Here is a 24,080-nt window from a genome sequence, read left to right as displayed (position 1 = left end):
CTGTTAAGGTCCCAGCCCAGGCCCCCAGTGAGTCAACCACCATGAAAATCTGGATGAAAGCTGCTTTAATGTGGCGACCCCGTCAAGGTGGCTAATTTGCATCCTTCCAGTTTAATTAAACCCTTGGATCAAACCCTTGCATCTAACTGTAGAGAAGCAGAGGCTGACAGGGTTCTGTTGGGTCATGGAGGGCCTAGCTAGCCACCCAGGGCCTGGGGTGTGTGGGGGAGGCTTAAGTCCCACTGGTTAGAGATTGGGGGACAGGGGTCTCAAAGTGAGGGGTTATATTGGAGTAATGTTGACTTTAATCTGAAACGCTACACTTGTAAGTATAATTATTATGGATCTGGACAGCATCTGTTCTGAGCTGTTCTCACTAACATTAAATGAAAACAGATAAGAGTGTAAAAGGGTGTCTTTGGTACAGAGAGCATATTTATGGTCGCACAATAATAAGTGCACCATATTACGTATTGTACTGGATCTAAAAAAAAAGAAGTAACTTTTACATTATCGTGCAGTATTTATCAATTAAATGGTCCGACAGTGAAGTGGACATACTCGGCATTCATATTCTGAAAGAAAGAAATGATCTGTTCGCTAAACCGCGGTCAATAAAATTCCCCGCCGCGCCTGAATCTACTAGCGCCTTATGCCGGGACAGAGCGGAAAATTCAGGAAAAACAATCCATACATACATGTGACCAACAGGGGGCTCTGGGTGAGCCTGGTGCCGACTCACCTGAGGTGTCCGGGCAGTGCTCGGCCTGGCGTCTCGACTCCCGGGGGGACCCCCCCAGCACCGGTCAGCAGTGTGCCCTCTGCGACCACAGCTGGCACAGGAAAGGCCCCCTCCTCCGGTCGCCCTTGCTGAAGCACCTCCTAGCTCCATGGGTGTTGGAGTGGTGGAGCTGGGAGATGGAACTGACAGAGCCCGATCTGGACGTCCGCGGGTCGCCAGCAAGTTGTCCAACCGAATGGACATGTCGATCAATTGGTCCAAGGACAAGGTGGTGTCTCTACAGGCCAGCTCCCTACGGACGTCCTCACGCAAACTACACCTATAGTGATCGATCAAGGCCCTGTCGTTCCATCCCGCGCCAGCGGCCAAGGTCCGGAACTCTAGAGCAAAGTCCTGAGCACTCCTCCTCTCCTGCCTCAGATGGAACAGCCGTTCACCCGCCGCTCGACCCTCAGGTGGGTGATCAAACACGGCCCGAAAGCGGCGGGTGAACTCTGGGTAGTGGTCCCTCGCCGAGTCAGGATCGTTCCATACCGCGTTGGCCCACTCCAGGTGAAGGAGCCCGAAGGAGCCGGACGAACAGTCGCCAGGTATAGGTCCATCTGGAGTAAGAAGCCCTGGCACCCGGCCGCCGTCCCATCATACTCCCTCGGGAGGGCGAGTCGAATTCCACTGTGCTCAGGCAATGAAGGAGAGGGTAGTGGTGCTGGTTGGGGTGTAGCTGATAACGGTGTGGGAAGGCCACCTCTCTCCCATCTCTCCATCGTCGCCATCACCTGATCCATGGCGGTCCCCAGTCGGTGTAACACTGCCGTGTGGTGTTGAACTCGCTCCTCCATGGACCCTGGAAATGCGTCCGCTCCTGCTGACTCCATAATTATATTGGTGCAGGATTCTGTGATAACATGCGTCTTGGTGAGAGGTGTAGGAGTCAGGCGCAGGAGAGCAGGGATGTCTGAGAAGCGTGTTTTAATAATATAGTCCACCAATACAAACGGAACAGAAAAAACTCCCAAAACTACGCTCTCGAATAATCACGGAGGAACAAACACAGTTCCGACACTTTACATACACGTGCGTAATAGCGAAAAAAACAACAAACATCAAATACACTCGAGCGCAATACACACAAGTCTAATCCTGCACGAATTACGGCAGGTAACAGGTGCCCTATATACCCGAACAGGGAGAGGAGTTACCTTCGGTAGAAGTCGTGACAGAATATGAATTTGGAGGGCAGAAATGATTAAATATTAAAGCATTGGAACTCTCACTAAAGGCTTCAATCATACAAAAAAATATACTTAAATCCGAACTGGTTCTCTAGTAGATTAGTAAGAATGGTTCACCCAGGGTTAAAAAATGGCCTTTTCCCCTCTCACTTTCGGTTACTTGAAAATGAAATAATCTCCAAAACATCGCCATTTTTAAAACAAGCAATAGAAAGCTGGTTGCAATTTCAATTTAATCCACCAGAAAAGACAGAACAAATATTTCAACAAATATTATACATTACCGCAAAGTTAGAGGAGGCAAGTGGAAAGAGGCTTTGCATTAATGACCAAAATTGGCTAAAGAAAATTGTGATAAATAAAAAAGTATACCAGTTTCATTTAAGGACTCAAAAAATGACAGTTGCACAGTACAGGTTGCAAAATAGTTGGGAGGAGATTTTCGATGTACCGTTTAGAGGTCGACCGATTAATCGGAATGGCTGATTAATTAGGTCCGATTTCAAGTTTTCATAACAATCGGAAATCAGTATTTTTGGACACCGATTTGGCCGATTATTTATTATTATTATTATTTTACACCTTTATTTAATCTTTATTGAACTAAGCAAGTCAGTTAAGAACACATTCTTGTTTTCAATGACGGCCTAGGAACGGTGGGTTAACTGCCTCGCTCGGGCAGAATGACAGAATTTTACCTTGTCAGCTCGGGGGGATTCAATCTTGCAACCTTACAGTTAACTAGTCCAAAGCTCTAACCACCTGCCTCTCATTGCACTCCACGAGGAGACTGCCTGTTACACGAATGCAGTAAGCCAAGGTAAGTTGCTAGCTAGCATTAAACTTATCTTATACAAATCAATCAAATCAATCAATCATAATCACTAGTTAACTACACATGGTTGATGAAATTACTAGTTTATACTTGCGCATCCTGCGTTGCATATAATTGAGGCGATGCGTAACGTTGCTCCAATGTGTACCTAACCATAAACATCAATGCCTTTCTTAAAATCAATACACAGAAGTATATATTTTTAAATCTGCATATTTAGCTAAAAGAAATCCAGGTTAGCAGGCAATATTAACCAGGTGAAATTGTGTCACTTCTCTTGCGATCATTGCACGCAGAGTCAGTGTATATGCAACAGTTTGGGCCACCTAATTTGCCAGAATTTTACGTAATTATGACATAACATTGAAGGTTGTGCAATGTAACAGGAATATTTAAACTTATGGATGCCACCCGTTAGATAAAATTCGGAACGGTTCCATATTCCACTGAAAGAATAAACGTCTTGTTTTCGAGATGATAGTTTCCGGATTCGACCATATTAATGACCGAAGGCTCGTATTTCTGTGTGTCATCATGTTATAACTAAGTCTATGATTTGATAGAGCAGTCTGACTGAGCGATGGCAGGCACCAGCAGGCTTGTAAGCATTCATTCAAACAGCACTTTCGTGCATTTGCCAGCAGCTGTTTATGACTTCAAGCCTATCAACTCCCGAGATTAGGCTCTTGTAATCGATGTGAAATGGCTAGCTAGTTAGCGGGGTATGCACTAATAGCGTTTCAAACGTCACTCGCTCTGAGACTTGGAGTAGTTGTTTCCCTTGCTCTGCATGGGTAACGCTGCTTCGTGGGTGGCTGTTGTCGTTGTGTTCCTGGTTCGAGCCCAGGTAGGAGCGAGGAGAGGGACGGAAGCTATACTGTTACACTGGCAATACTAAAGTGCCTATAAGAACATCCAATAGTCAAAGGTTAATGAAATACAAATGGTATAGAGAGAAATAGTCCTATAACTCCTATAATAACTACAACCTAAAACTTCTTACCTGGGAATATTGAAGACTCATGTTAAAAGGAACCACCAGCTATGCATATGTTCTCATGTTCTGAGCAAGGAACTTAAACGTTAGCTTTCTTACATGGCACATATTGCACTTTTACTTTCTTCTACAACACTTTGTTTTTGCATTATTTAAACCAAATTGAACATGTTTCATTATTTATTTGAGGCTAAATTGATTTTATTGATTGATATTAAGTTAAAATAAGTGTTCATTCAGTATTGTTGTAATTGTCATTATTTCAAATAAATACATAAAACAAATTTTCAGATTAATCGGTATCGGCTTTTTTTTTGGGTCCTCCAATAATCGGTTTCGGCATTGAAAAACCATAATCGGTCGACCTCTAGTAACGATTCCATGGCACATGGTTTACGAACTGTTTCCCAAAACGATACCGGATTCAAAACGTAAGAGTTTTTCAATTTAAATTATAAAAAATTCTTGCAACCAATAGAATGTTATTTATATGGGGGATAAAGAGACAGAATCATTAGATCACTTGTTTTTGTACTGCCCATATGTAGCTTGTTTTTGGCAGGTTCAGAAAAATTCAACATTTACTTGGAGCCAACTCTCCATATAGCACTGCTGGGTGATTTGATAAATCATAGTCAATCGATCAATAATCTAATACACCAAGCAAAGTTATTTATCTTTAATTTACAATCTGTAGGAACTACGAGGATAGAAAGGTTGAGAATTTTTGTGAAACATCACAGCACAGTGGGAAAATGTATGGCAGCTAGAAATTAAAACTGGGTGGTCTTCAGAGATAGATTGGAGGGAATCTGAAGACTGGGACTAAAACAAACAAAAAGATAACTAATGTAAAATATATTTTCTGTGAAATGTATGTAGTATGTATAAGCCTAATTATTGTTTGATCACTCCAATAAGGGGAGTTTAATAAAAAACTTTATTTAACTGGGCAATTCAGTTAAGAACAAATTTTTATTTTCAATGATGGACTAGGAACAGTGAACTGCCTTGTTCAGGGGCAGAATGACAAATATTTTCCTTGTTAGCTCAGGGATTTGATCTTGCAACCTTTTGGTTACTAGTCCAACGCTCTAACCACTAAGGCTACTTGCCACCCCGGGTTTGTAGGGTTAGTGGACAATAATAAAGAAGGAAAATATATATATTTCAAATATTATACATGAGAGATTGGAAATGATGCAGACAATTACATTGATAGAAGCCACAATCTGCAATATTAAAGCTGATCTTTTTAAAGAATTGCACAATGAAAATTCCTTGTATTGCAAATTGCAATTAAAATTTGGTATTGTTTTGACCAATACTAATGTTAACCTTGACCATGAACCCTTCTGGCTCTCAGCCAAACCCTCTCCTAGCCTTACTATTAACCTTTAACGTATTTACATACTTAACCTAAACCTCACCCACATCCTGGCACTATCTTTAACCCTAACCTCCCTATGGCATTTGCCCTTGCCCTAGGTCTCAAAGTCTAGACAGAACTGACTTCCTCACTGCTTGTCCTGCTGCCCACACTTATTTACAACGAAGAACTCTTTCTCTGTCTCTCTCTTTGTTCAGCTTAATTTCATATGAGACCGAATGGTTTCAATTTCATCAAACATCCTTTAATCTTTCCCCCCCCCCCAACACAAGGCCTTTCTTCCACTACTCACAAGCATGGATTCATTTGTGTCCATATGTGTTTGTGCTTTGAACTTGCTTCAACTTCCCTACAATGAATGAGGAAAAAAACAAACATGTTCTAGGAGGCCCGGGTGGGTCGGGTTGTCGTGGGGTTCGGTGTTACACAAGCAGTAATCACAATTAGAAATTAGATCATTGTCACGTCGGTGGAAACATGATCAAAGGTGCGACTCAATCCCTCACACGCATATTTCACTGTTCGGATGAGTTAATGTAACGCCTCCAGTTTCAACTGTATCACTGAAACCACTACTCACTGTCAAGAGCTTTTTATCTCTCAACATGTTAACAACTCACAAATCTTACCTCACCGATAGTTCACGGGCCGTTAAGAGAGACAAGAAACAGGGAGCTGCCTGGAAAAATATGTATAAATCATTCTCGCTCCAAATATTGCCTGGCTTGGAAAGAACAGAGAGGGAAAAGAGAGAAAAGACGTGGATTTAAAAGGCAACGGATAGGGGTTTGTGGTGGTAATTGTTGAGTCACTCTATTTCCAGGAGTATGGTCAGTTAGGTGGAGGGAGGAAACTGGTGGAGGGTGTGTTCAGTTTTAACCACACAGAGTAATTTATTAACACTGGTGGCTGTGACTCCTGGCAACTAACCCCCCTTTTTTCCTTTAACATGGCACAACCCAAAGTGTGCCTGCATTTCTGACAAACTCCACTGAGGCCGCAGCAGGCTGAACCCCCCCGCCCCAGCCTGCCTGCCCCCCCTGCTGTCCGTCCGTCTCGTACAGCATTCTAGAGCTGGGCCTGCCAGTATAATTTCGATACAATTATCCATTTAGGTGAGGGAGGCGTGGGCTAAACTGCAACACATGTACCTCACCGCCTGCAAACAAAGAACAAAAGGTCTGGGGCTGGAGCTGCTCCACCAGGCCCTCTAGAAAACCTTCAGCCCTAACTCACTGACCGACTGTCAGACCGCACTCGCCTCCCGTCTGACCAGAATCCACAGTCTCATAGTCATAGAATAGAATGCCTCTCTCTCTCCTACCATGTGTGGTTGTTTAGAGTCAACATTTACACAGGGCATATATAGAACAGCAAGGTCATGCAAGCCAAATAGACTAATCTGCCTAGTATCGAACTATACATGACTGCTCTTCCATTTCTGTTTCAGTGGGTCTGGTAGACTTCCGTTGCCTCTTGTATTGGTATGGTATGTGACCCAGAACTGGGGCAACAACTGTTACGGACTCCATCTCTTATTTACAACTGTCGAGGGAGAGCTTCAGTCCTTTGCTGCAGAATTCCCAAGCGAGGCACTAGTGCTGAGCATTAACAATGTTGGCTCCGTGAGGCCTGGCCCTAAAACAACAGGGTTACACAGCAGGGGACTGTATTCCTGCAGACAAAGGGACCACCAAGGCTACAGCCAGGGGCGCAGCCAGTGGTAGGCTACAGCTAGGAATAGGGGTGCAGCCAGTGGTAGGGGTACAGCCAGCCAGGCCCTGGGGGAGATGGAGGGGCTATGGGGCCTGGGTGCTGTGAGTGGGACACTGGGGACTAGGGAGGGAAATGGAGTGATGAAGGATTTGTCCCCCTGCCAGACAGGATATCCAGAGTGAGTGGTGGGAAGGTCACAAGAGGTCAGGGTCAAGCTTTACCTCTCCTGAACTCTGACAGCTTCCAAATGTTTCAAACATCCCCTGACAAAATAACACTTTTACTACCATGGAGGTAAAGAGGGAGACATTGTAAATCCGAGTTTTTGCAAAGGAGCAGCACATTACACAGCAGCAACAACCCAGCAGTACTTACCCAGCAGTGTGAGATTGGACCTGTGTTTATGATGTCATTAAAACATATCATGCAGCTGCAAAAATGCAAGTCAAGGGCACAACTAATACCTATGGGGTAATTTCCTGCTGCCACTATTGTGGGAAAAACATGTTTCTATTTACACTTGTGTGCAGAAAGGCACAAAGAAAAAGTACTTCAGTGAGAACTGTGGTCTATGTGTTAAAAAATAGTTTTAAAATTACTGTTACCTCACTCGGGTTTACAGCCAAATTACCACACCGAGGCATCAAGAGCCAAGAACAGAATATCAGCTACAGGGATAAAATTACATTTTTATGACAAGTATGCTCTACTCAGTGTGTTGCAGGATTGCAGCAGTCATTAAAAAAAAAAGGATCGGAACTTGAGGTTAGACTTGCCTATCTGCCCGTGCTTGCTATGAGGAGGAGTTGATAAGATTGGAGACATGTTGACAACAAGTACTATTGAATGTCACCAAATACACTATATACAAATGTATGAAGACATCCCTTCAAATTAGTGGATTCGGCTATTTCAGCCACACCCGTTGCTGATAGGTGCATAGAATTGAGCACACAGCCATTCAATCTCCATAGACAAACATTGGCAATAGAATGGCCTTACTGAAGAGCTCAGTGACTTTCAACATGGCACTGTCATAGGTTTCCAACAAGTCAGTTCATAAAATGTCTGCCCAGCTAGAGCTGCCCCGGTCTACTGTAAGTGACATTATTGTGAAGTGACAACGTCTAAGAGCAACAACGGCTCAGCCGCAAACTGCCTCTGGAAGCAACGTCAGCACAAGAATTGTTTGTCGGGAGCTTCATTAAATGGGTTTCCAAGGCTGAGCAGCTGCACACAAGCCTAAGATCACCACGTCAGCTGGAGTGGTGTAAAGCTAGCCGCCATTGGACTCTGGAGCAGTGGAAACGTGTTCTCTGGAGTGATGAATCCCAATTCGCCATCTTGAGGTCCGACAGATAAATCTGGGTTTGGCAGATGCCAGGACAACGCTACCTGCCATAGTGCATAGTGCCAACTGTAAAGTTTGGTGGAGGAATAACAGTCTGGGGCTGTTTTTCATGGTTCAGGCTAGGCCCCTTAGTTCCAGTGAAGGGAAATCTTAACGCTACAGCATACAATAACATTCTAGACAATTCTGTGCTTCCATCTTTGTGGCAACAGTTTGGGGGAAGGACCTTTCCTGTTTCAGCAGAACAATGATCCCCATGCACAAAGCAAGGTCCATACAGAAATGGTTTGTCGAGATTGGTGGAAGAACTTGACTGGCCTGCACAGAGCCCTAACCTCAACCATAAGACTCCTGAACAGGTGTCCCGCCACCTGCCAACCCCCTCTTTTACACTGCTGCTACTCCCTGGTTATCGTCTATGCAAAGCCACTTTAACTATACCTACATGCACATTTTACCCCAATTAGCCCGACTAACCGGTGCCCCCCCCGCACATTGACTCTGTACCACCTGTATATAGCCTCGCTACTGTTATTTTCACTGTCATTTTACTGTTCTTTTTATTTTGTATTTCTTTACTTATCTATTGTTTACCTAATGCCTACTTTTTACTAAACAATTGCACTGTTGGTTAGTGCTTGTAAGTAAGCATTTCACTGTAAGGTCTACACCTGTTGTATTCGGGGCACGTGACAAACTTTGATTTGAACCCCATCGAACACCTTTGGGATGAATTGGAAAGCCGACAGCGAGCCAGGCCTAATCGCCCAACATCAGTACCCGACCTCACTAATGCTCGTGGCTAAATGGAAGCAAGTCCCCACAGCAACATCTAGTGGAAAGCCTTCCTAGAAGAGTGGAGGCTGTTAAAGCAGCAAAGGGGGAACCAACTCCATATAATCGCCCACGATTTTGACTTTTGGTCATGTAGTGTACCTCTGTGTTGAATACTTAAATGGGAAGTGCACACACTGATTTAGACTCGTTCTTTGGCTTGCTCCTCAAGAAATACTGGCGGCCATGACAGAAGCCAAACATGAGTTGGCTTAGAGGTGTGGCTTGATGTGGTTGTTTCTTGGGTGTGCCCTTGTCACCACCAAGACACACCTATCTGTCAGAACTGTGCCTACAGCCATTTCCCCTTCTTCGATGAGGTTTAACAGTGGTTGGCATCCAATAAATGTTGCATTGCTGCCACCAACTATACTGAAATAGAATTCCCTTATGCCTTGCTTGAAAAAGTTAATCAACAAATACCCTACCATCTACACTCATTAAAAACCCACCACCCTACTCCACTATTTAAACCTATCTAGTCCTACCTCAGGCCAACAGTCTGAAAGGACGGGACACCACCACTCAACACACCCTGTAAGTCTTCTGATGTCAAATCTTGTACACCCAAATATTTCTCAGTTGCCACCACTACCTCTATTTTCTGCAACTTAAGTTTCATCCCCGCAGTACAGTTGATAACCATTGCTATGAATGCTAAATAGCCAAATCGCATATCACTCTTTGGCCTTTCCATCTGTACTGATACAGATCTAGTACACACACACACACACACACACACACGACTCCCCCTAGAACCATATTCTTCAACTTTCTTCACTGCTTCAGCATACGACACCCTCTGCCTTACTCTAACCCTGGTAACCTCAACCTGCCTCTATGGCAGCGGACAGTTCAGATTCCCAACCCTACGGGCACCCCTACAATTAACACATACCTCTTCTTTCCCCAATGCTACACATTCGTTTGTCTCCCTTCTGCACACTTCTCACATCTTGGAACCTCCCTCCTGCACACTGCTGCCACATTCCCATAAGCTTGACACCTGTAACAACGTAATGTATTTGGCACATAAGCTCGTACGGGATAACTGAAATATCCTAACATGAATTTGTCGGGCAGGGACTCAACATCAAAACTCAAAAGAACAGACAATGACACTTCTGTTTCACCACTCACGCCACCCTTTCTGTGTCACACCAAATTACAAGCATCACAAACACTGGGAATCTTCCCCTTCAGTTGGTCCACTTTCACCGTGACCACAGTGATCACTCCTTTCAATTTGCTCGAGAGCAAAACAAGTCACATCTCTTGTCCCAATTAACACAAAACCACTTCAGGTTACCTTCACCGATTCCATAGCACCCAATTGTTTTCACCCACCCTGAAATCACAAAAGGCAGGCGTCCACCTTCTACAAAAATGTCACACTCATCTTTATCCTCTGAGGATTTCACCACACCTGCTACCTCCGATAATTCGCCCTCAATTCCATTTCTCCTCCAGACCTCGATCTGGAATTCGACTCATTCTGCTTACACTTTCTACCATTCTTCTTTGACAAACCATCTTCCCTTTTCCCCAAATTTTTACCCGACTCAAGCTCACCCTCTTCCTCTCTCTCTTCGACTTCCTCTGCCTATATATGTCTCCTTATGATAATATTGAACTTCTCCTAACATATATTTCATTTTTGCCCTCTCAAGGGACACCATTTCAGCTGTTTTCCCCCACTCAACCACAACTAACAAACCTCCTGCACGTTGAGTTCAATAACTACAGGCAGATAGATGTATGGTGAGATGTAAGAGGAAGCTTTGAATAGGTCATTAGCCCACAGAGTAATATGAGAATGCAATTGCTGAATAAACAACCCTTTACATAATACAATAGTAGCAGTGTTCAGCTAATATAACAATGTGCACCTTTCATTGTCATTCCCAGCTGATGCAGATACTGTACCTCTCACAACAAAGTTGTGTCTAGTAAGAATTTTATGCCAAGTGCCAGGCTTCTCTACATTTACAGACATCAGTTTCAAGCCTGTCTGTCAGTCTGGACATCACATCATCTTGCAAGCCTCCATGTGTTGGCTCCATACATGTTTCTGTGAACACAGTCACTGTTCTATTAACAGTGGTAGGTAGGATAGGTAATATCTGACACACAAACAGGTACTACGTTGAAGTTTGAACAGGTCAGACTAAACCTACCTAATTATGGTCTCCCCATCACGATGGTTGGTGAGCAGGCAAGAGGTGAGGCCTTTGCCAGTGCCCCATTGATGGGCATGGCAGTGCAGATCAGCTCCTGGCCCCTCAAAGATACTGGTCGGTCACACACACAGAGCACTGATTACGTTATTAATGGTTGTTATGGTTAGCCTGTTGGAACCAACCTGATCACTGCATTCACCTTTCTATTTCACTTCCGATATTATGATATTATGATATTAGCAGCGACCAGGTTGGTTCCAACAGGCTAGATTATGAAGGTGAATCGGGACAAAACTCGAAACTGTTTTGACCTTCGACCAGGTCAAATTTCACCAACCTGATTCCATTTATAGGAAAGCTCACAGTGGGGGAATATCTACGTGATGCTGAGAGTTCCCTTGCTGGTCTTTTCTATGTTGCATGTTCGGCTGCAAACCGGACATCTCTCGAACAACTGCAGCAGGCAATCCTTAGAAACACCACCTCATCTTATGAGGTGGTGTTGACTGGGAGGGCCTGTAACATGGGGACAGCCAAGTACAAAGGTTTTCGATAATGCACTTCACAACCAAAATGACTACTACTTGTATCTGCTTGGCTGGGCAATTAACCTACTAGTTCATCAAACCAGGTTTTTTTTTTCTTCACACAACACACATTAACATTGTTGATGAAGCCGTCTGTGTCCTCAGGCAGTAACTCGGGTCAAGCTAATTCTAGGTCGTCCGTAACCTTAAATTAGGGGTGTCAAACATACGAGGGGGTCTAACCCAGCCTGCGGGTGGTTTGAATATAAAATATTATAAAAAATGGCAATGTAGAATAATAGTGAAGATAAAAAAAACGATGAAATAATACACCCATCTCATATGTATATACTGCACTCTATACTATGCCACTGTATCTCAGTGCAATGCTGCTCTGACATACATGTATATATATTCTTAATCCATTCCTTACTTAGATGTACGTGTATTTGGGGTATATGTTGTGAAACCATTAGATATCACTGCACTGTCGGTGCTAGAAACACAAGCATTTCGCTACACCCGCAATAACATCTGCTAAACACGTGTACGTGACCAATAAAATGTGATTTGAAGTTCAAGTTGAGGAGTGATTTGAAAAAGTAAGAACATTTCAGCGAGACAACTTAAAAGAAAAATCCAATAACGGTAAGATAGTGGAATTGATTATCCTACTTGCTATGGGCCTGACATTCGGACCAGCGATGTCAGCCCCGAGAGCATGCTGAGTCAGACTGCACAGTGGGTTCCACGAGGATTTCGTACTGAGGAAAGCCGCATTGCATGCTCAAGAATGTGCTGGTTTTCATACCACTGCTGCCATTTGAGAACATGAACACACTCCTAGCGCCATTCGAACAACTGACTCGAGAAATAAGCTAATCAACTGTGTCTGCAGCAGACGTGATACCATCTGTCAAGGCATTGAAACACCTGCTCAACAAAACTGCCGACACAGACCGTGGGGTTAACTTACAAAAGTACTGGAGGCTGTGAACAAGCGATTCAGTGGTATTCTCTCTGAGTCTCTTTACGGTGTTGCAACTAGGCTCGATGCTAAGTACAAGGCCGCTACTTCGATGCAGACAAGAAACACAGTGACAATGCGCACAGAGGAAGAGAGGCCACGGACAGACAGAGCTGAAACTTCACTGCTTGACATGATGAAATCCTGGTTGAGAAAGAAACGACTGAACAACGAAAAAGCACAGCAAGTAAGTGAAAGAAATAGGGTTTGATTTAGTTTTACTGGTAATGGGGACATACGTAAATGCCAACAAAATAACTTTTTGGTCAGTGTGGTGTGGTGTGCGTGTAACCTTTATTTAACTAAGCAAGTCATTTAAAAACAAATTCTTATTTATAATGACGGCCTACCCCGGCCAAACCCAGACGACGAAGGGCCAATTGTGCACTGCCCTATGGGACTCCCAATCACGACCAGATGTGATACAGCCTGGATTCGGACCAGGGACTGTAGTGACGCCTCTTGCACTGAGATGCAGTGCCTTAGACTCCTGCATCAATGTGTGTGTGTTAACTATTTAACTGTACTAGAATGCTTAAAAGGCCACTAAAATGTAAAATATCGGTTATTGGTATAATTTATTTTTGGCAAGGATATCGGTATCGGCCAAAAATGTCTCATCAGTACATCCCTAGTTACTACATGACTCCATTGTGTTATTTCATAGGTTGTTAAAACTTATTTTGTCTTCAGCGAGGTCCGGAGGGCCACACTGAAAACGTGTTATATTTCCTTGCCATCAACATTTTTATTAAAATAGAATCCATTGCTTTGGGGGGTTTTGATGCTTCCTGACTGTCCTAGCTTTCATTCTGGTTGTTTTAGTGAGCTGGACACAGTCAAGAAACTGTATGAATGTAGGCCCATTATCATTTCTACACAGTTTCGATTTGGTTTGAGTAATTTTCAAGTACATTGAGTTCGTTTTCCCCAGCGACGGGATCCAATCCGGCCTGCGGGTGGTTTGAGTAATTATATATATATTTTTTTTAAAGTTTGGGGTCACTCAGAAATGTCCTTGTTTTTGAAAGAAAATAACATTTTTTATCCATTCAAATAACATCAAATTGATCAGATATACAGTGTAGACATTGTTATATTGTAAATTACTATTGTAACTGGAAACGACAGATTTTTTTATGGAATATCTACATAGGCATAAAGAGGCCCATTATCAGCAACCATCACTCCTGTGTTCCAATGGCACGCTGTGTTAGCTAATCCAAGTGTATCAGTTTAAAAGGCTAATAGTACCCGCAAAACACCAGTCTCAACGTCAACAGTGAAGAGGCGACTCCGGGATGCTTGCCTTCTAGGCAGAGTTCCTCTGTCCAGTGTCTGTGTCCTTTCGCCCATCTTAATGTTTTCTTTTTATTGGCCATTCTGAGATATGGCTTTTTCTTTGCAACTCTGCCTAGAAGGCCAGCATCCCGGAGTTGCCTCTTCACTGTTGACGTTGAGACTGGTGTTTTGCGGGTACTATTTAATGAATCTGCCAGTTAAGGACTTGTGAGGCGTCTGTTTCTCAAACTAGACAGTAATGTACTTCTCCTCTTGCTCAGTTGTGCACCGGGGCCTCCCACTCCTCTTTCTATTCTGGTTAGAGCCTGTTTCCGCTGTTCTGTGAAGGGAGTACAAGTACTGAGTACAAGTACTGAGTACAAGTACTGTGAAGGGAGTATCTTCAGTTTCTTAGCAATTTCTCACATGGAATAGCCTTCATTACTCAGAACAAGAATAGACTGACGAGTTTCAGAAGAAAAGTATTTGTTTCTGGCCATTTTTAGCCTGTAATCAAACCTACAAATGCTGATGCTCCAGATATTCAACTAGTCTAAAGAATTCCAGTTTTATTGCTTCTTTAATCAGAATGGGGCATAATTGTTTCATCACCCCCAACGTTTTCAAATGATTACGGAACCTATACGGATTGAACATGCCTCCACAGCCAAAGTTTTATGGTATGCATGCTCTGCCGAAGAACCCTAGTATGTGGAGTAGGTGCTTGGAGTTCGTCGGTCCCCAAGTCTGCACCAGTAACGCTAGTTTGGTGTGCAAAGACCGGTGGTAGTGAGTATAGCCAGAGATACTGGAATATAATGACCTCTCTGGTATAATTATGCTAACGTTATTGCTGATTTATGTAAGTAGCTATCTTTTAATAAAGCGAGAATGAGTAGCTAACGTTAGCGTACTCATTACAACTTAATTAGGTCGTAGCTCATAAGTTTGTGTAGATACTGCTTGTTATGTGACGTTAAAATTTGATAATGATGGCTAACGTTATCCTACAAGTCGGATTTGCAAGTTAATTGTCTACATACTTTTTTTATATACATTTGAGCCAATCAGTTGTGTTGTGACAAGGTAGGGGTGGTATACAGAAGATAGCCCTATTTGGTAAAAGACCAAGTCCATATCATGGCAAGAACAGCTCAAGTAACAGACACATCTCCACATCAACTGTTCAGAGGAGACTGCGTGAATCAGGCCTTCATGGTCGAATTACTACTAAGAAACCACTACTAAAGGACACCAATAATAAGAAGAGACTTGCTTGGGCCAATAAACATGAGGAATGGACATTAGACCGGTGGAGTCCAAATTTGAGATTTTTGGTTGCAACTGCCACTCTGAGACGCAGAGTAGGTGAATGGATGATCTTTGCATGTGTGGTTCCCACCGTGAAGCATGGAGGAGGAGGTGTGATGGTGTGGGTGTGCTTTGCTGGTGACACTGTCAGTGATTTATTTAGAATTCAAGGCACACTTAACCAGCATGGCTACCACTGCATTCTGCAGCGATACGCCATCCCGTCTGGTTTGGGCTTAGTGGGACTATCATTTGTTTTTCAACAGGACAATGACACAACACACCTCTAGGCTGTGTAAGGGCTATTTGACCAATAAGGAGAGTGAAGGAGTGCTGCATCAGATGACCTGGCCTCCATAATCAACCGACCTCAACCCAATTGAAATGGTTTGGTATGAGTTGGACTGCAGAGTGAAGGAAAAGCAGCCATCACGTGCTCAGCATATGTGGGAACTCCTTTAAGATTGTTGGAAAGCATTCCGGATGAAGCTGGTTGAGAGAATGCCAAGAGTGTGCAAAGTTGTCATCAAGGCAAAGGGCGGCTACTTTTAAGAATCTAAAATCTAAAATATATTTTGATTTGTTTAACACGTTTTTGGTTACTACACGATTCCAGATATGTTATTTTGTCGTTTTGAAGTCTTCACTATTATTGTACAATGTAGGAAATAGTACAAATAAAGAAAAACCCTTGATGAATGAGTAGGTGTCCAAACTTTTGACTGATACTGTATATCTGCATCAGTGGAGTCTTCTCAGAGGAGGAAAGGGAGGACCATTCTCCTCAGTGAATTTCATAAAAATACAAATAGTAAAACATTTAAAAAGTTGTCATTTTTAGATAAAACTATACTAAACATATTCACGTGACCAAATAATTTATTTAAACACACTGTTTTACAATGAAGGTCTACAGTAGTCTCAACAGCACTCTGTAGGATAGCACCATGGTGTAGCCGGAGAAGAGCTAGCTTCCGTCCTCCTCTGGGAATATTGACTTCAATACAAAACCTTGGAGGCTCATGGTTCTCACTCCCTTTCCATTGACTTACATAGTAATTATGACAACTTCCGGAGGACGTCCTCCAACCTATCAGAGATCTTGTAGCATGAACTGACATGTTATCCACCCAAATCAAAGGATCAGAGAATTAATCTAGTACTGAAAGCACAAGCTACAGCTATATAGCACTGCAGTGCATACAATGCGGTGAGTAGTTGACTCAAAAAGAGAGAAAGACAGTAGTTTAACAGTTTTGAACAAATGAACTTCTTCAAAAATGAAGGAAAAGCAAGAGAGAGATAGCTATATTTCATACTTTTTTTCTTTGCTACCAAATGCAGCTAGCTAGTTTAGCCTACTCAAACACCTGGCTCAAACAGAGGGAAGCTAAGTTAGCTAGCTGGCTATGACTATCCAACACAACACTGGAACCCTTCCAAGTCAAGGTAAGCTTTTGTTTTACTAATTGATTGCCCCCGGAGCCTGCCGGTGTAACTGCTAAAGTGCTTACTGAACTGCTTACTGATTGTACACTAACGTTACTCCATGATTGTAGCGGGTTTACTAATGCGTTAGTTCTATTAGCTATGAAGATGTGGATGTCACTTCCGCACCTTTCTGATTCAGAGGGGTTGGGTTAAATGCGGAAGACACATTTCAGTTGAATGCAGTTGTACAATTGACTAGGTAGCCCTCTCTTTCTTTCTTTCTTTCGGCTATTACTTTAGCTAATATGGTGACAACGATGTAGGCTGTGTGTAGTGGTTATCATATGATTTGGCATGGATTTATTTTTCTTCGCCTGCTCACATACAGCTGATGTGTTGTTCATTGAAGTCCACAAGTGGAGGGAAAAGGTGAGAGGAGGAGAGTGCATAGATGCGAGAAGGAATGCAATGTGGCTGTTATGAAAGTGAACTGTGTTTACGTGTGATCAGGGGTGTAATCAATCCGTCGATTCTGTTGAAAAATCTTTCTTAAACGGAAGCAAACGAAACGGGAATAAACATACCTGAATTTGTCCAATAGACACTCTTGCCTGCATTAAGAGAGTGACACATTCAGTACTGCCTTGCACAATCTGTCCATCTGTCACTGTCTGTTTTCTCATATTTTTCTCTCAACCTATGTGCACCTACGTTGTAAACTTTGATTCGTAGGGCTAGTTGTGGTAACCTCATGATGGGTATAGCCTAAACCTATCGACGTTACATTGAACTGGGTGAATGGAATATGAATGACAGTCATTCATATTCCAACGGCAGCGAACGCCACTGATCTGATCAGTGTTTTTTGTTGCAGGGGAGGCCCTGAGTGGAACCAGTCAGGGGCCTCGGAGGGGTCACTCGAGTTTTTCCATACTCCGTTTAAACTTAATTCAACAGATCGAATTTGGCAAAGTCACATCCCTTGCTTTGTGTCACAAACTTACAACAATCATAAACCATCAGCCCATATCCTTCACAAATTGCCCTGAGCCTCTGTGCTAAACACATACTGAAACTACAAATTTTAGCCTGTTTTGTTCCAGGGCTGTTCTAGGGCTGTTAGTTAATGACTTCAGTAAGACTTCAGCACAGTGAGTCCCAGAGAGAGCAAGGCCACTATAACTCACAGTTCCACATTACTCCAGGGGACCAAACAGGAAAGCAGCAGGCTACCTTCACTCCCCACGCAGGGAGGCTGGAGGGAGGGGAGGCCCTGTTCAGAGTTCCAACCAGACGAGGAGGACACAGAGGACGAGGTCCATGGAGGTCGATCAGGGCCAGTTCAGCCACCTCAGTCATCAACCGAGTAATTACCCTCCCTCCTCCTCTATATCCTCCACACACACACACACACACACACACACACACACAACACACACACACACAGTGCAGCTGCTCTCCTCACCCGCCCCATGGATCAGGCCGACCAAGGCCAGCACAGGAAGGGCTGGGGGCTCCGTCCCGCTCACCGCTCCTCACAACTTCTCAGTCTTTCAGCATCACTGGACCGGAGCAGATTTATAGTGGTGCAGGCGGCAGGACGTCTATTTCAGCGGTCTCCTTGACGAGTGCTTTGGCAGAGAATGCCCGGTCTACAGTCCCCCAGCAGCCATCCCTCCTCAATCTCAACCAGAAGTATTTCGCAAAAGCTACACTGCCAAAACCCTCTACCCCCCTCTCCAACCACCTTCCAGACAGAGTTCATTCTTTTACCACACAACCTCACACACTGACACACACACGCAACATTAATTTCTCATTGTGTCAGAGGGGGGTGAAACCCCCGACAGTGTGTGTAAAATAATTGAACACTGGATTAAATTACCGGCACTATAAACAAGCACCAGGGTGTAGTGTGACAGGAGCAGCCGGTAAAGAATCCTCCCTTTGTTCTCCTGAGGTTTGATATGAAACCTGACAGAAGAGCTGCTGGGGTTCTGTAATGCTAACAAGTCATAAATTGACATTGTTACAATGCTCACTTGTACATTTTCATTTTGCATCGGTTACGTAAATGAAACCATATTCTTTTAATAACGCCAGGGCTGCCAGTCATGTCGGTTCTGTCAAATATAATCACATCTAGGGGCTAACGTGGGGCCAGTAGGCCTCCTGCATTACAATCCCTCTTAATGTGCACTGTGACTGTAGAATCAAGGCTAGGTCACACTACTAGACCAAGGTACCGGGGAAATGTTGTCTTCATTTTATATGGACATGTCTTAGTAACATTTCAGGGAGTATGTCTGATATGGGACAGGTTTGGAGTTATTCAGTTAACTGGCTAAGGTATGAAAGAATATAGAGAGCTACGTATTCATTAAAGGAGTCACAGAGAATTGGAGCATAAGGCATGTGTGTATGTAATGTGTGTTTACATGATGTGTATGAAATGTAAGTGTGTGGACATTGACTAGGGATGAGATCAGACGCTCCTTGGCCCTACCGATGACGATGAGGGTGTAGTTTAGCGCGATGCTTCCGAAGCCGTTGGTGACACGGCACATGTACACCCCCGCATCCCCCAGCTCCACCTCTTTGATCTTCAGGCTCTGTTTCAGCACCCGGTAGCGGCTCCAGCCCGGGTGGACGTTACGCCCGTCCTTCACCCACAGGATCAGGGGAGGAGGGTCACCCTCTACGGGGCACGCCAGCCGCACCGTCTGCCCCAACCTCGCTGTCTGGCGCTCCTCCACCTGACGACTCACCCACGGGGGACCTGAGAGAGAGGCAGACAACGATCACATAATTTTTTTCTCTACAGCTTTTTTATATAAAAAAATATCCGAATCAGAATAATCTTTATTCGCCAAGTTCATTTACACATACTCAGTGATACGGTGCTGCTAGTGACAGGCGAGGTACGGTGAACATAGAGCTGTAAGAGAATGAGCAGTGGATAAACAAATATACAGTTTTAGCTACAGTATCAATATACGTCTATCTAAATGCAGAGAGGGGAACAGAGTGCAAATGGAGTATAGTGCAGTTATTTTGTGTGCAGTACACCCTTTGTCACATTGGATCATGATGTCGTGGTGTATAATCACAGACACAAATGATAGTTTCTCCTACAGGTACATTGTTTTGTGGATTACTTATTCAGAGGAGTTAGTCGCCAGACCTGGGCATCTGGTAAGACATACTAACGTTCTGCTAATGAAAATAGCCTGCAGTGGACGAGGGTCCGTGTTTGAATCATGCTCCAATGGCCTTGATGCTGGACAAGCAGTTCAATTCATACAGCAAAGACTGTCATTGGAATCATAGCATCGTTTCCTTTCATAATTATCTAGATTTTTCATGACATTTCCATGTTATTCTATCAATGTGCCTTGCATAGCCTATTTGCTGGTTAAATCATTTAAATTAACTGACTATAATTCCACCATTCAAGAATATTCAGTACTGTATGTTTCATTTGCAGTTGAATTCAAACACACGTTGATGTTTTGCTGCACCTTGTAAATAAAACACCTTTGTTTATCATATGAAACATTCTATTCATTCTGTTGCTGCTGGCGACACAGGGTCTAATGACTTTGGGCAGGTGAGCCAGATGAACCATGGAAAATAAAATGGAATTAGAGAGGCAGACCAGAGACCTGCTTCCCCCTAACTAACACTAAGCCTGTCTCTGAGTCAACTGCTGTCTGACTCGGTGAGGGGGGCCCTGTGTCAACTTCACTCCACACACATGCATGCACGCACCCACACGCGCACTGTACGTGCCCAGGCCCCCAGACACAGATGTGTAAGAAGGTGTGTATAGAACCGGGTTAGGCTACCCCAAGGGATCTTTCCTATCAGCAAAACAAACCAACTTGGGTACGCCTAAAGTCCAGTCAAAAACATAAACCTTCTCAAGAAGAGCGAGGGGCAACTTTGGGGCCTTTTACTCAACTATTTGAGGGGGATTCTCTTTTTTTTTATACGGTCCTTGCATGCACAAGGTTCTTTTCATCCTGTTCATTCAGAACTCCGAGACTCCCATGAGAGCTCCCTTTCCATTTCCTCTGGCCCTCCTGAGCTGCTTCAGCACTTGGGCCCGGGTGTGTGTGTGTTGGACGGCAGTGGGCCGGGGTGTGTGTGTGTGTGTGTTGGACGGCAGTTAGGTGGTGTGTGTGCGTGTTTGTGTGTATGTAAGTGTGTGTGTGTGCGTTGGACGGCACCGCTCATTCATGCCTGGTACTGTCACATCCTGTAGCAGCACCAGCAGCTGCTGTGAGAACTGCCAAGATTATAGGAATCTAAAAACAAAACTCCCTCCTCTAAAAAAAAGTCTCTCTCTCTTTCGCTCTCTTTTCTCTCTCTTTCTCTCTCTCTCCTCTTTCTCTCTCTGCGCTACACATCTCTGTGGAGGAGTGAAGTGTTTTCACCTGGTGTCTACTGGTTGCCATCCAGGAAAGTGGCAGAAAAAGTAAAGATTGTTTTGGTGCTGGAATTAAATTACAGCACATTCCATAACGTTAGGCCGAGAGGGTTTCACTGACTGCATCAAGTATGGAATACAATTCCTCCGTCTCCATGAATAGAACATAAAAGTAGACATTAAAGACCTATTCCAGCAGGTTTGAATGTTAACACAGCATTCTCTCAAACTGATCCTTACATTGACCTTCGCTAATTCACCTCACTGGGAAAAAGGTTGGCTTGAAGACATTCATACTGTATGTAAGATTTGGCTTAGTATTTGCTGGTTGGTTGGTGTCTGGTTGTCACACAAGTTGGCTCAGAGACTGGCGGATCGGCGTTGAAGTGGCCTGGGGAGCTGAGAGAACGGTGGAGAGGGGCGTTGGGCCGCTCTTGGGTGCTAACAGACACTACACCCCACTGTAGACACACCGAGGCTGGGGAATGGATGGGGGATGGAGGGGTGGACAGACAGAGACTCCTACTACCACTCTGTGAGCCTGACACACACACACACACTGCTGGGTGCTGAGAGAGATCAGAGACAAGTGCTCTAATGTAACAGGCCTGGGGGGATCGTAGGGCAGGGTGGGAGTGATATGACTGTCTGAGACTTGGTCATGGCCCCCCTAATGTATAGAGAGTGTGTGTGTGTGTGTGTGTGTGTGTGTGTGTGTGTGTGTGTGTGTGTGTGTGTGTGTGTGTGTGTGAGAGAGAGAGAGAGAGAGAGAAAGAGAGAGAGAACCTCCACTAATACACCCACCCAAGCCCCATCCTGCAACCTAAGAGCCATTCACCAGATGCTCCGCATGCTCTGCTGAAACCTAATGGTCTGAGCCTAAACCACACGCATAACAACAGTGAACACTATGGAACACAAAGCTTTGACTATCTCATGCTGGAATATACAAGGTCTGAGGTCATCTCTCTTTGGCCTGAAGAGCAGAAACCCAGATCACCAAAATACAGACATTGTCATCCTACAAGAATGACAATGTCTGTATGGTATAGAGGTTGCCCTCTAGGTTACAGGGAGTAGGTAGTCCCATCCACCAAACTACCAGGTGTGAAACAGGGAAGAGACTCAGACTGTTCATTTGGTATAAAGCAGACCTAACCCACTCTATTAAATTAATCAAAACAGGAGCATTTTACATCTGGTTAGAAATAAATAAGGAAATTGTAAAAAATGTAGCCATGTGTGCTACCTACATCCCCCCAATAGAATCCCCATACATTAACGATGACAGCTTCTCCATCCAAGAGGGGGAGATCAACCACTTCCAGACCCAGGGACATGTACTAGTCTGTGGCAACCTAAATGCCAGAACTGGACAAGAAACTGACACTGTCATGCCATCAGACAAACCATCAAACAGGCAAAGTGTCAATACACTAAGATTGAATCGTACTACATAGGTTCTGACTCTCGTTGGATGGGGTAGGGCTTGCAAACTATTATGGACTATTATGGACTACAAAGGGAAACCCAGCTGCGAGCTGCCCAGTGACGCGAGCCTACCAGATGAGCTAAATGCCTTTTATGCTCACTTCGAGGCAAGCAACACTGAAGCATGTATCAGAGCACCGGCTGTTCCGGAAGTTTACATACACTAAGTTGACTGTGCCTTTAAATAGCTTGGAAAATTCCAGAAAATTATGTCATGGCTTTAGAAGCTTCTGATAGGCTAATTGACATTATTTGAGTCAATTGGAGGTGTACCTGTGGATGTATTTCAAGGCCTACCTTCAAACTCAGTGCCTCTGTTTGACATCATGGGAAAATGAAAAAAGAAATCAGCCAAGACCTCAGAAACCTCCACAAGTCAGGTTCATCCTTGGGAGCAATTTCCAAACGCCTGAAGGTACCATGTTCATCTGTACAAATAATAGTACGCAAGTATATATACCATGGGACCACGTAGCCGTCATACTGCTCAGGAAAGAGACCCGTTCTGTCTCCTAGAGATGAACGTACTTTGGTGCGAAAAGTGCAAATCAATCCCAGAACAACAGCAAAGGACCTTGTGAAGATGCTAGAGGAAACAGGTCCAAAAGTATCTATATCCACAGTAAAACGAGTCCTTTATCAACATAACCTGAAAGGCCGCTCAGCAAGGATGAAGACACTGCTCCAAAACCGCCATAAAAAAGCCAAACTACGGTTTGCAACTGCACATGGGGACAAAGATCGTATTTTTTGGAGAAATGTCCTCTGGTCTGATGAAACAAAAATAAAAGTGTTTGGCCATAATGACCATTGCCATGTTTGGAGGAATGAGGGGGAGGCTTGCAAGCTGAAGAACACCATCCCAGCCGTGAATCACGGGGGTGGCAGCATCATTTTGTGGGGGTGCTTTGCTGCATGAGGGACTGGTGCAGTCCCTCATGCAGCAAAGCACCCCCACAAAATGATGGCATCATGAGGTAGGAAAATTCTGTGGATATATTGAGGCAACATCTCAAGACATCAGTCAGGAAGTTAAAGCTTGGTCGCAAATGGGTCTTCCAAATGGACAATGACCCCAAGCATACTTCCAAAGTTGTGGAAAAATGGCTTAAGGACAACAAAGTCAAGGTATTGGAGTGGCTATAACAAAGCCCTGACCTCAAGCCTATAGAAAATTTGTGGGCAGAACTGAAAAATCGTGTGTGAGCAAGGAGGCCTACAAACAAATTATTGTGGGAAGCTTGTGAAAGGCTACCCGAATAGTTTGACCCAAGTTAAACAATTTAAAGGCAATGCTACCAAA

The 24,080-nt window shown here is 44.0% G+C and overlaps 1 protein-coding gene across 1 annotated transcript in view; it reads right to left on the bottom strand.

Annotated features, from left to right (window-relative positions):
• Window positions 1-24,080, bottom strand: part of LOC109864535 (fibroblast growth factor receptor-like 1) — a 63,261-nt gene that overhangs the window by 9,540 nt on the left and 29,641 nt on the right. Inside the window, exon 3 of the mRNA XM_020452376.2 lies at window positions 19,361-19,633. Within this exon, the coding sequence (XP_020307965.1) occupies window positions 19,361-19,633 (273 nt within the window). The remainder of the gene's footprint in view (window positions 1-19,360; window positions 19,634-24,080) is intronic.

The sequence above is a fragment of the Oncorhynchus kisutch genome, linkage group LG19 (genome assembly GCF_002021735.2).
Source record: "Oncorhynchus kisutch isolate 150728-3 linkage group LG19, Okis_V2, whole genome shotgun sequence".
NCBI lineage: Eukaryota > Metazoa > Chordata > Actinopteri > Salmoniformes > Salmonidae > Oncorhynchus > Oncorhynchus kisutch.
Note: the sequence above shows the minus strand (reverse complement) of the source record. Positions and strands in the feature narration are given on the sequence as shown.